Here is a 13,174-nt window from a genome sequence, read left to right as displayed (position 1 = left end):
TCATATAAATGAGCTAGTAGATAGTGCCGGACGTTCCATGCGTCGTTTCGCGGATGATGTGCTGTATGTAGTATACAGAGAGGTTGCAGGACGATCGGCAGCGGATAGGCACCCGGTGCAGGGAGTGGCAACTGTCCCCTTAACATAGACAAATGTGATGTATTGCGAATATACAGAAAGAAGGATCGTTTATTGTATGATTGATTATATGATAGCGGGACAAACACTGGTAGCTGTGACGTCTGTAAAATATGTATCTGGGAGTATGCGTGCGGAATGATTTGGAAGTGGAATGATGATCAGATAAAAGTAATTGTTGGTAAGGCGGGTACCAGGTTGAGATGCACTGGGAGAATGCTTAGCAAAAATGTAGTCCATCAACAAAGGAGGTGGCTTACAAAAACACGCGTTCGACCGACCCATACGTGAGTGTTGCCCACCAGTGTGGGATGCGTAGCAGGTCGGGTTGACGGAGGAGATAGAGAAAGGTCCAACGTTTCGTCACAGGGTTATGTGGTAACCGTGATAGTTAAGTGGCAGACTCTGCAAGGGAGGCGCTCTCTGCATCGCGGTGTAGCTTGCTCGCCAGGTTTTCGAGAGGGTGCGTTTCCGGATGAGGTATCGAATATATTGCTTCCCCGTACGTATATACCTCCCGAGGAGATCCCGAATGTAGTAAAAGTAGAGAGATTCGAGCGCGCACGGAGGCTTTCAGACAGTCGTTGTTCCCGCGAACCATACGCGACTGGAACGGCAAAGGGAGGCAATGACGACAGTGGCACGTAACGTAAAAAGTGCCCTCCGCCACACACCGTTGGGTGGCTTGCGGCGTATAAATGTAGGAGGTCGGCTGTCGTGTGTGCTTGGAGGCAGATTCGGTGTGTCTGTAGTTGCGGACGGCGGTCAGCCCCCCTCGCGTAAGCGGCGAGGGGCGGCGGCGCTCGGTTGGCCGGTGCCGATGTTGCGCAGGCGGCGCCCGTTTTGTTTGCGGCGGGCAATTTTGTGAGAAAGGGGCGCGAATGTTGGCGGGCGAGGTGGCCCGACGGCTGCGGGCCGATCGGGAAACGGTGGGAGGGCGATGGGGCGGCGGAGGTGCGTTTGCACGGCCGGCATCGCCGCACGCCTCCGCTTGTGTGGCTGTGGCGGCGGCCGCGCTGGCCGGGCTGGCGCGGCGACGGTGTGGCACTTTTGCCGAAGGTTTGGCCATTGTGGCGGGTCGTCGGCTGGGGCTGTGGGGGCGGCATGTGGGCGGGGGCGGCGATTCTCGGCGGGCCGAGCCAGGCTGTAGCGCGCGGTAGCTGCAGTTTGGCCGTGGTTTGCGGCGCTGCCGTGGCGACTGGTTGGCGACTGTGGTGTGGCCGTGTGTAGCCCCATCCTCGGTGGTTTGAACGGCGCGGGTGGTTGCGGCGCAGGTTTGGGGCTGGTCCGCACAGGCTGTCGGACGTTGGGCGGTAGCAAGCGCGGGAGGCGCGGCGCGGCGGCGCGCAGAGTGGCGGCCGCTCTCTCGGCCGTCCGCGCCCGCCCGCGACACTGGCTGGGCCTGGCGGCGCGGCGGCTATCCTCGCCAAACGGCTACAGCGCCACGTCAGAGAAGAAGGCCTGCTTCCTGACGAGCAGTTTGGCTTTCGAAGTGGGCACTCAACACAGCACCAACTGCTGCGACTGGTGGAGCAGGCGATGGGGGCCCTGGAGCGTCGCGAGTACCTTGGGGCGGTACTCCTCGACGTCTCCAAGGCCTTTGACAGCGTGTGGCACGACGGCCTCCTGTATAAGCTGCTGGTACAGGGGGTACCCGTGTCGTACGTCCGCCTCCTCCAGTCCTACCTGCGAGGGCGCACTTTCCATGTGCGTGCAGACGGTGGCGTGTCCACGGCGCGCCACATACGTGCTGGAGTGCCGCAGGGGTCCGTCCTTGGCCCCCTGCTGTACTCTCTCTTCACCGCTGACGTCCCGAAGACGACGCCGAGGGTCCATCTGGCGCTCTACGCCGATGACACCGCGCTGTACACGCGCAGCATGAGCGCGCAGCTGATGCGCCGCCGCCTGCAGCTCGCCTGCACCGAGATTGGAGCCTGGGCCACCAAATGGCGACTCAAGTTCAACGCCGGGAAGAGCCAGGCGGTGGTGTTTACTCGCCGCCGGATACCCGACGCGCTGCCGCAAGTGCGGATCATGGGAGGCCCCATCCCGTGGTCGCGTACTGGGAAGTACCTCGGCGTCACCATGGACCGACGCCTGACCTGGGGTCCACACATCAGGGAGCTGAGGGGCCGGGCGCTTGGACGGATGCGCTCGCTGTACCCCCTCCTCAACCCCACGACGACACTGCCCCCCCACTGCGGCCTCACGCTCTACCTAGCACTAATCAGGCCAGTGCTAGAGTACGCGGCCGTGGTGTGGGGAAATGCCGCCGACACTCACGTACAGACGCTGCAACGGGTGCAGAACAAAGCCCTTCGGCTGGCGCTCCACCTGCCAAGGGACTACGACACCCGTATGCTGCACGACATCGCGGGAGTTCCGATGCTGAAGCGCCGCTTCCGCGCGCTCGCACGGAACTTCTACGAGTCGGCGAGGACGTCGAGGAACCCGCTGGTCAGTGGACTGGGAAACCAAGTCCACTGGCGCCCAGCGACCAGATGGCCGGACCGGTTGCTGGAATAATTCCAAGCACCCAGTGAGGACGACCACCACTGTGAAACGAGAAGACCTATCATAAGGAGAGGAACACATCGATCCGAAGAATACTCCACGCAGGAACAGCAGTGGACCTGCTTAACCTGCTTGAATCGTGCAGGGATTGCACGCGAGTCACACGGTAGTAGGCGCGGCGGCTATTCTCTGCCGCCGTGCTTGCCGCCTGCCGCTCTCGCTCTCGCTCTCGTGTGTGTACGCGCGTCGTCGAAATAATGGCAGATCAGGCGGCTACGAACGAGACTGCTGCGGCACCCGCCGCCACCGGCACGACGAAGAAGGCCAAGTCTGCGGCGTCTGCGAAGAAGCCGCGCGCCAAGCCTGCGCACCCGCGCACCTCTGAGATGGTGACGGCCGCCATCAAGAGTCTGAAGGAGCGCGGCGGCTCGTCGCTGCAGGCGATCAAGAAGTACATTGCCGCGCACTACAAGCTGGACGCGGAGAAGCTGGCGCCCTTTATCAAGAAGTACCTCAAGTCGGCCGTCGTGGCTGGCGAGCTGGTGCAGACGAAGGGGAAGGGCGCGTCCGGCTCTTTCAAGCTTGCCGGCGCCGGCGGCGGGGCGGCCGAGGGCGGCAAGGCCCGTGCCGGCGGTGCGAAGAAGAAGCGCGCCGCTCCGGCCAGCAAGGAGAAGAAGGGCGCCCGTGCGGCCGGCGCAAAGAAGGCTGGTGGCGTGAAGGCGGCGACCGGTCGGAAGGCGGGCGCCGCCAAGAAGGCGTCTGCGGCGTCGGCGGCTCCCGCGGGTGCGAAGAAGGCGGCTGCGGCCAAGCCGGCCAAGGCCAAGTCGCCGTCGAAGGCGAAGAAGGCCGCGAAGGTTCCGACGAAGAAGCCGAAGGCGCCGCGCCCGAAGAAGGCGACGACGCCGTCTAAGGCGAAGGCTTCGCCCAAGAAGAAGAAGTGAAGTTAAAGTAAAGAAAGGAAAGGGGAAGGAAGGGAAGGGCTGGCGCTTGACCCCGTCGTCCCCCACCCCCCTCCCCCGCGTCGTCTAGTGGCGCGCGATGGCACGGCTGCGCGCGGCCCAAAACGGCCCTTCTCAGGGCCATCAGAGGACGTCGGGAAGGCGTTGATTGTCGTGCTTGGCGCGTTGTGTTGTCTTGTTTGGGTGGCCGTGCGTGCATGCGCCGGGGTGTGTGTGTGTGTGTGTGTGTGTGGGGTTGGTTGGTGTTTGTGTGGCGTTTCTGTATGACCCTTGTGGGTACTGTGTGCGTGCCGTGGTGGTTGGATTGTGGGGCCGGTGGCGGTAGGCGGCGGCGCGCGGTAGCGGAGCGGTTGTGGCCGTTTTGTTTTGTGTTTTGTATTTTGTGCGGCGGCCGACGGTTGGTTTCTCATGTTTCTGGAGACTCTGTTTGTTTGCTTGCTTTGCGGATGGCGCGTCTTGTTTGTTATGTGTGTGTCCTCTCTGTGTGAAAGGGGGACGGGGACGTTGAGACGTGGAAGTGGCCGGCGGGAATTGGGAAGGCGCGGTGGCGCCTCGGAGACGGCGGCGGCCAGCCACCCGTGGTGACGTCGTCCGGCTGTTTGTTTGTGTGTATTTGAAGGGGTGGGGTGGGATGACGTCGATTGTGATTGTTGGCGAGAGCGGCTGTGTACGGGAGGGAGGGTGGGGAATTGTGGTGGTTGTTTTAACGGGGCTAGAGAGAGAGGCTGGGCGGCAAGACCGACAAAAGTTTTGCTCGCGACGGAGAGATGTTAGTGGCCCTGAAAAGGGCCGTTTTTTTTGTGTTGCGCGCGTGCGGTGCCGTGCCGCGGCTAAGCGGTTTAGGCGCGCTCGCCGCGGATGCGGCGCGCGAGCTGGATGTCCTTGGGCATGATGGTGACGCGCTTGGCGTGGATTGCGCACAGGTTGGTGTCTTCGAAGAGGCCGACGAGGTAGGCCTCGCTGGCCTCCTGCAGGGCCATGACTGCGGAGCTCTGGAAGCGCAGGTCGGTCTTGAAGTCCTGGGCGATCTCGCGCACTAGGCGCTGGAACGGCAGCTTGCGGATGAGCAGCTCTGTGCTCTTCTGGTAGCGCCTGATTTCTCGCAGGGCGACGGTGCCCGGCCTGTAGCGGTGGGGCTTCTTGACGCCGCCGGTGGCGGGCGCGCTCTTCCTCGCCGCCTTGGTGGCGAGCTGTTTGCGCGGCGCCTTTCCGCCGGTGGACTTGCGGGCCGTTTGCTTTGTGCGGGCCATAGCGGTTAGCGGTGCGTGCGGTAGCGAAGCGTCCGGTGCTGCCTTGACAACGGGCCCGCGCGGGCCCGTGCTGCGCTTATATGCCCTCGGTGCGCGTGGTGGGGGGAGGGCGGGCCAGAGTCTATATAGGGGGGCGGCGCGCGCTCACGGCGCACCGTAGCCGACTCGCTAGCGCCGGGTGAGGAGCTGCCGCTTGTGCTTTTTTTGTTGCTTGAGGAGGAGGAAGAATGACAGGCCGCGGCAAGGGAGGAAAGGGGCTGGGCAAGGGTGGCGCCAAGCGGCACCGCAAGGTGTTGCGCGACAACATCCAGGGCATCACGAAGCCCGCCATCCGCCGCCTGGCTCGCAGGGGCGGCGTGAAGCGCATCTCTGGTCTGATCTACGAGGAGACCCGCGGAGTGCTGAAGGTGTTCCTGGAGAACGTGATCCGCGACGCGGTGACGTACACTGAGCACGCCAAGCGCAAGACTGTGACGGCCATGGACGTGGTGTACGCCCTGAAGAGGCAGGGGCGCACCCTGTACGGTTTCGGCGGTTAGGCAGGCAGCCGGTGTGCTGTGCTGTGGCCTTCCCGCGGCCGTGCCGTTGCCCGTGCTTGGTGGGAGAGACGAAAAACGGCCCTTTTCAGGGCCACCACACTGTTCGGAAATTGAAAAGTGCGAAAGGGTCTGTGTTGCCTGCCTGCCTCTGTGTGTGTGTGTTTGTTGTTGTTGTTGTTGTTGTTGTGCGCCTCTGTTGCTTTGCGTGCGTGCGTTCCGTTTGGAGTTTCGACGTGACGTGTGTGATGATGGATGCGGGAGGGCGCGGCTGAGTCCGGTGTGTGCGTGGTTTGTTTGTGGCGCGGGCCGGATCATCGATCGGATCAGCTGTTTGGTTTGGTTTGGTTTGTCCTGTGCCTGTGTGTTTGGAGAGCGCGCGCGGCGGCCCGCGTGTCGTCCGTCGTCGGGCCGTTACGCGCTCTTTTAATTATGAACATATTAACAATGATCACATCACATTATTGGTGTATTGATGTCGTTGTCGTTGTTTGGAACGCGACTGTGCGTGCGTGGAGGGGTGCAGAAAAAATGTGTGTGTGTTCGGCCACACGGGCTGTGGACAAGATGGCGGACGTGCGCCGGCGCTGTGGACGTTGTTGTAAAGTGCGGCGAGGACGACGGAAACTTTGCTTTGGACGTAGGTTTGTGTGGTGGCCCTGAAAAGGGCCGATTGTTGTGAGGCGAGCCGGCAAGGCAAAGGCGCGTTTGCGTTTGCGTGCAGGGAGCACGCAAGCGCAGCGCCGCGGTCCCTGTTTAGGCCTTCTTCTCGGTCTTCTTTGGCAGCAGGACGGCCTGGATGTTGGGCAGGACACCACCCTGTGCGATGGTGACGCCCGACAAGAGCTTGTTGAGCTCCTCGTCGTTGCGGATGGCGAGCTGCAGGTGGCGCGGGATGATGCGCGTCTTCTTGTTGTCGCGGGCCGCGTTTCCGGCCAGCTCGAGCACCTCAGCCGCGAGGTACTCCATGACGGCGGCGAGGTAGACGGGCGCCCCGGCGCCGACGCGCTCGGCGTAGTTTCCCTTGCGCAGGAGGCGGTGGATTCTGCCGACCGGGAACTGGAGCCCAGCCCTGCTTGAGCGGGACTTTGACTTGCCCTTGACTTTGCCTCCCTTTCCGCGTCCGGACATGGCGTTTGGCTAGTGGCGTAAGCGCTAAACACGTAACCGTAACGGTGCGAGCCGCAGCGAGTCGAGCAGCGGAGTGCGTGCGTGTGCCGGCGGCGGCGGGGTGGGGGTCCCTTTATGGGCTCGGGTGCGGCGGCCGGTTGCGCGCGCGCCCCATTGGTCGGCGGCCGCAACAGGGCGAGCTGGTAAAGGTGCGGTGTTGCGGTAGCGGCGGGTGCCACTGTGTGGGGAGACGCTGACTAGAGCGGAGCGCTTGCTGCCTGTTGTTGTACGTTCGAGATGCCGCCCAAGACTAGCGGGAAGGCCGCCAAGAAGGCCGGCAAGGCGCAGAAGAACATTTCGAAGGGCGACAAGAAGAAGAAGCGCAAGAGGAAGGAGAGCTATGCCATCTACATCTACAAGGTGCTGAAGCAGGTGCACCCCGACACGGGCATCTCGTCGAAGGCGATGAGCATCATGAACAGCTTCGTGAACGACATTTTCGAGCGCATTGCGGCCGAGGCGTCTCGCCTGGCGCACTACAACAAGCGCTCGACCATCACGTCCCGCGAGATCCAGACGGCTGTGCGGCTCTTGCTGCCTGGCGAGCTGGCCAAGCACGCCGTGAGCGAGGGCACGAAGGCGGTGACCAAGTACACGAGCTCCAAGTAAGGAGGAGGTTGTTACTTCGGCTCTTGGAAGGAAGGAAGGAAGGAAGGAAGGAAGGAAGGAAGGAAGCTCCCTCCGTTGCGAGAGCGGCAAAACGGCCCTTTTCAGGGCCACCAAATTGCCTTTGCGGGAAGAGCGGAATTGTTTGTGTGTGTGTGAGTGAGTGAGTGAGTGAGTGAGTGAGAGGGGCGGCATAGCTACCCGGTTTGGTTGGTTGCGAGGCAGCTGGTGGTGCTGCTGTGCCGTGGTGGTGTGGTCTCGAATGTGGTTGTGGTTGTGGTTACTGGGGTACGGCCGCGAGGGTTTGGTTGCCGCCGGTGTGACGTGGAATGCGTGCACGAGTCTTGGCGTGGTTGTTTGTCGACACACAGATAGATCGATAGGAGGTGTTGGTGCTGTCTGTGGCGCTGATTCATGTCTTTGTCTCCGTCTGCCCGGTTAGTCACGTGACTGCAATTGAAAGTCCTCGCGATTGATTGATTGTTGGATGTCACCGTTACGGCCGTCTGTTGTCACATCATACATGATGGCGAGGGTGAAATGTTGTGTTGCCGTCGACTATTCCCTTTGCTGTACGGCGCGTTGGTGTGTGTGTGTTGGTGACGTTTTAAATGGACGTGTCGTACTATCATCCATTACGAAGTCGCCAAGAAATGTACGGGCGGGTGGGGTAGGCGACACGCACGGTGGTGTACCTATTTGGCCCTTGATTTGATGATAGCCGTTTCTGCAGTTTGACTGATGATTGATTGGACTGTTGTGCGCACGCACGTCATTCACGGTGCACGTGTGTTCGGTTGAGTACAGTAAGCGTGAGGCTAGACGACGACGGTCGTTGTTTGTTGTTATGGGCGTACACGCGTTTCGTTGGTCTGTGTCCCCCGGTGTGAAATGGCAGGTGTGTCGGTGATGTGATCCGATCCGGCGGCTCTGAGTAACTGTCAATATCGGCGCGGTACACCGGCGTCATGGCAACGTGTCGGTGTTCACACCAGTCGCACTGTGGCACCGTCGGCGCCGCGAACGGTGACGAAAGGCTGACCTTTGATCGGTCGAGTGTCGTGTCTGGGCAGAACGTGTGGAATGAGCAAAACTGTTGGGGACGGAAACAATGGTGGAGGAGGGGAACGGAAAGTAATAAAACAAACAAAATGGAGAAGCAATCACCGGAAAACGAAGCAGGGAAAAACGGAGAGGCGCTGTCTATAGCAACGGAACGTTCCCGTGCATTGCAGCCGCACTGAAAGGCGTTTACGGCGCGGCTGCAGGTGTCGGCCGTGGTGACGGCTGAATTGCATTGCCTTCCCGGATGAAACGTTCGCCGACATGGCTCGGAGGAGGAATCTATGAGAATGCGTTGCCCTTGCCTGCCGTTTCGTGTGCCCTCCTGTTGTGTACGCTGTTGTTGTCCGGTGTAGCGAAGGGTGTGTATGTAGGGGTGTGTGTGTGTTTAGTGGGGAATTGGAAGGTCGATAGCTGCCGTCACGGTCAAGATAACGCAGTCAAAGGTGTCGCGAAAAAGTGTGTTAGCCGTGGTTGGTTGGTTCGTGTGTTTTAAAGAGAATGGACGAGAGAGAGAAAGTAGGTGGAGAGTGCGTTGCGTGTTGCCTAACTGCGTCCGCGAATATGGCAGTAGTTGGTGGTGGGCGTGCCCTTGCATGTGGCCCGGAAGGCGTGTCCGTTTCGCGGTAGTGGCACCGCTGCTGGCATATTCGGGAGATGGGAGGGGCGCGAAAGGAGAAAGGAGACGCGGAGGCTTTTAAAGACGGGGAGGGCGCGTGTGGGTGGCTCGCGCTGCGCTCGGCGGTTGTGTTTGTGCAACAAATGTGTTGCCGGGAGGGGACCGTTGTTGTGGTGCGGTTGTAGCCTCAGACGCGGCCGGCAGTGAACGTGAGACGACGGATGCGGGCCGGGGCGGCGCATGTCGCCGGTGCCATGCCTTTTAAGAGCCGCGTGGTCGGGGGTGTGCGCACCGTGTGTCGTGTTGCGAGACAGCATCATTTGTGCTGCGTGGCGTGGCGTGGCGTGGGGGCGAGGAGAGCGAGCCGCGCGGTGTGCTTGTGCGCCGGAGAATGGCACACTGCGCCTGCCCGTTGAGGAGGCCGATGGCCGTGGTGTGGTGGAAATGGAGCGCGTCGGACGTGCACCAATGAGAAAGAGAAACAAAGCGGCGACAACGAACGAAAGGGGGAGGGAGGCCATTGTGTCACATGCGGCGGTGGGAGGAAAAAAAAAAAAACAAACAAACAAACAAACAAGAAACGAAGACGTAAGAAAGAGGAGAAACAACAAAGAGAATGAGTCGTGCGTTCGCGAGGGGGGGTGCGCGTGTAACTCCGGTACGCGCAGTGCCGGAGCCCAACGGCTGTGTCGTCGACGCCAGTGCTTGTCGGCCGAATGGGTGCGGGAATAGAGGCAGCGTCGGCACGGAGAAGCAAGCAAGAAGGAAGGACGCACGCGCGCTGCGGCGTTTGGCGCGGTTTGCGGCTGGCGCCTTTGGTGGCAACGGCCGGGACAAGCAGCGGTGTATGGTGGTGTGCGGGGCGGACAGGGGCGGCGGCGGTGGTGGACTGGGAGGAGGCGAGGCGGCGCCGACGGTGGCGTGTGGTACGGCGAAAACGGGACGGACGGACGGCGGATGTTGGAGAGGCGCCGCGCACGCAGACACATGGAAGGAAGGAAGGAACGAACGCAAGGGAACAAATGGAGGGGGCGAATGTGGAGATGCGGGCAGGCGGTGGTGTTTGTGGGCATGTGGTGGGGAGAAGGGCGGGGGCGGGAGGACAGAGGCGAGGCGACTGCGTGCTTGCTCGCTCGCTCGCGTGTCTTTTGTTTTTGTGTTTGTTTTTCCATCGTTTGGTCGCCTTGGAGCCTGTCGGTCCCGTCCGTGTGTGGCCACGCTTCGGGTGCGTGTATGTTTGTACGTTTCGTTTGTTCGTCTTCTGCAGCAGAGGCGGTGCGCGGCAGTGGGAACGCCTGCCTGGCGGCTGGGACGGCCAGCAAATGCGGTTGGATGGGCGGCCACAGCACCGCACCTGTGCCCAAGGAGGCGACGCTGGCGGCGGGGCCCCCTCGGATGCGGCCGGCTGGGGGCTGTGTGCGCTGCCGCTGCCGCTGCCGCCGCCGCCGCCGCCGCCGCCGCCGCCGCCGCCGCCGCCGCCGCCGCCGGTGCTGGTGCTGGTGCTGGTGCAGCAGCAACAACGACGAACAACGAGTAAGCAAGAAGAGGACGAAGCGGATGGCTGGTGGGTGAGTGCATTTATTTAGGCGGTCGACAAGGCAGTGCGTGATGTGGCGTTGTGACGGGGGTTTGCTCACGTGGCCTCGTTTGTGTTGATGCGCAGGAAGATGAGATGCGGGCAGACGCAGACGCGTACAGAGAGACGAGCCCGGTCTGCAGCAGGATGTGTGGCGCGGCGCGCCGAGTGCAGAGCAGCGCGCGCCGCCTGGGCCGGGCTGGGCCCGCCCGGCGGCGGGCCGCGCTGTTGTCGCGGACGTGAGCGCCCCCTGGCGGGTGGTCGGAGGCGGCGCGGTGGACGTGTGTCCGGTTGGCCAGTGCACATTGCGAGTGGCTGGCTGGCGGTCGGCGGCGAGACGGGAGAGGAGGTATGTGTCGCGGGCGCCTTTGCTGCGCTGCGTCGTTGCGTGCCTGGGCGTGCGCCTGTCGACTGTGTGTGACTGTGTTGGGCGTTGTGCCACGTACGTGTGTGCTCGGCCGAAGGCGTCGGAAGAAAAAGAGAGAGAGAGACGGGCGGGAAAGTGGGTCGGTGTGCGTGCGTCGCCCGTGATGCGATGATGTCGCGTCATGTCATGTCATGTCTTTGCGAAACGGCTGCCGAGAGGTGTGTGGTGGCGAGCGGGAATGTGCGTTTGGTGGTTGCCGGCCGGCCGGCAGTTGTTGGTGGTTCCTCCTGTGTGGTTGTTTGTGCTGCTTTGATGGCAACGTGGAAGGACGCCGGTTTTTCCGTGCCTTGCGTGTGGTTGTGTCGACGGTGACTGGTTGGGGGTGTGCGCCGATGCACGTGCCATGTTGTTATGTTTGGGTCGTGAGTGTGTTTTTGGCTGTGTTGTTGTGTACGGGAAGGGGGAGAGAGGAGGAGGCGGCGGCGGCGGCGGCGGCGGCGGGGGTGATAGTGCGTGCAGTAGTGCCGTTGCGACGGGCGTCGGGTGGAGCCGTGCGTAGTGGCGGAAAGGTGTAGGTTGCGGGAAGCGAGCCCGTCGCGTGTCGTCGTCGACGACGGGGTCGCGTGCGCTGTGAATCGAGAGTGGCGGGAAAGGGGCAGCGTGCCGCTGTGTCGTGGTCGTTAGCAGAGGCCTGTGTGCCTGTCCGTTTGTTTTCTGTCGGACGCTTGGTGCGAGGTGTTTGTTTTGTTTTGTTGCCGCCGCCGCGGTTGTTTTTGTTTGTCGGCTGTGCTGTGTCGGTGGGTCGGCGAGCTGTTTTGCGGTGCGTGAATGTGTTGGTGCAAAAGTGGCGGCGGCGTCATGGCTGCGACCGCGACGAGCCGCGGGCGCGCCATTGATGATGTTGAACACAGAGCGGCTGTGTGCAATGGGAGGCCTTGTGTACGGGTAGCGGTGTTGTCGTACGTGCATCCGGCCCGGTGCGGAAAGCGCCGTTGCGGTTGCGGGTTGCCTCTGGTCGCGACGTGTGGTGCTCGGCTTTGTGGGTTTTTTTGGTGCCCCTTTGGCCGGTGGGTGGTGTTTGTTGTTTTGTGTGTGTGTGTGTGTGTGTGTGTGTGGTCGGTCTCTTTGGCGCTCGGTATATATCTGCCTCCTGCTCGGTCTTGTTGTCGACGTCGTCTGTAGTTTTTTGCGGCTTGCCGACGACCGACCGACCGAACTACTACCTACCTGTGACAGCTACGTGTGGCGCCCGAAGGTGAACGTAACGTGACCTCGGCGCCCTTAGCCTAACCTAAGATGTCCGGCCGTAAGGTAGGTGCGGCCACCTGACGCCTCACGTCCGAACGCTTAACCTAACTTTGACGCCTAACCTAACTTTAACCCTTAACCTAACCCACGTCCACCTAACGTAACCTAACCTAACCCAAGCGACGCCAACCCTAACCTAAGGTGTTGTACACTGCGAATGTCGAAGGCATGTTATAGTCTTAGGTGGAGAGCACTACACGCAACAAGCGGCTACACGGGTAGCAGGGGTTGTGTGGCGTGGGCTGGGCGGTTTTGTTAGGTTAGATGGCCTTGGGCAAGTACAGAAAGGGGGCAACAGCAGCCTCAACGGGTGCGGGGACCAAGCAGCAATCGGTATCGTTTGTTAATTGTCAACTGTCGAAGCTGCGTTGGTACAGTACCGGAACCGCAAGCGCTGACAGAGAAAGCACCGAAGCTCTGCAATCGTGATAAGGTACAGAAAGCTGGCTGACGCCAGGGATAAATTCTGCCGAAATTGTCACAAAGGTACAGACGGTGTTTTAGAAAGGCTCGATTGCATGCAACCGGTGGTGGTGTGTTCGTCGCTGTTTGAGTAGTAGTTTTGATCCTGTAGTGAAGTAGAGGTGGATGGTTCCTGTGAAATATTGTGGGTGGAGGTTACACCCAACAACCGAGCTAGGTTTAATAATAATTGGCTCCTTTGACCGACCTCCCGACGCAGCAGCATTAGTGGCAGAACAACGGAGAGACGGATTTTGGAAACACATTTCACATACATTTTCCTCAGCATGTTAGGGTCTTAGGTGGAGATTTCAATTTACCCGATATAGACTGGGACACTCAGATGATGTTCAGGACGGGTGGTAGGGGGACAGAGAGCATCGAGTGACATTATACTGAGTGCACTGTCCGAAAATCACCTCGAGCAAAATGAACAGAGAACCGACTCGTGGAGATAACATCGTGGACCTACGGATGACAAACAGACCCGAACGTGTTTCGACTCTGTATGTGCAGAACAGGGACGCAGTGATCATAAGGCCGTTGCAGGGAGGACGGTGTATCTATCTGTTTTGGCTAGCAAGAGTAATAGAAGGCAGATTTGCAG

The 13,174-nt window shown here is 60.9% G+C and overlaps 1 protein-coding gene across 1 annotated transcript; it reads right to left on the bottom strand.

Annotated features, from left to right (window-relative positions):
* Positions 1-10,986: 10,986 nt before the first annotated feature.
* Positions 10,987-11,766, bottom strand: LOC126224034 (uncharacterized). Its single transcript, XM_049942202.1, has one exon. It carries the CDS (start codon positions 11,764-11,766, stop codon positions 10,987-10,989), a length of 780 nt encoding a protein of 259 aa, XP_049798159.1.
* Between the last annotated feature and the right edge of the window lie 1,408 nt (positions 11,767-13,174).

The sequence above is a fragment of the Schistocerca nitens genome, unplaced genomic scaffold, assembly GCF_023898315.1.
Source record: "Schistocerca nitens isolate TAMUIC-IGC-003100 unplaced genomic scaffold, iqSchNite1.1 HiC_scaffold_258, whole genome shotgun sequence".
In the NCBI taxonomy this organism is placed as follows: domain Eukaryota; kingdom Metazoa; phylum Arthropoda; class Insecta; order Orthoptera; family Acrididae; genus Schistocerca; species Schistocerca nitens.
The sequence above is the reverse complement of the archived record's forward strand: the minus strand, read 5'-3'. Positions and strand labels throughout refer to the sequence as shown.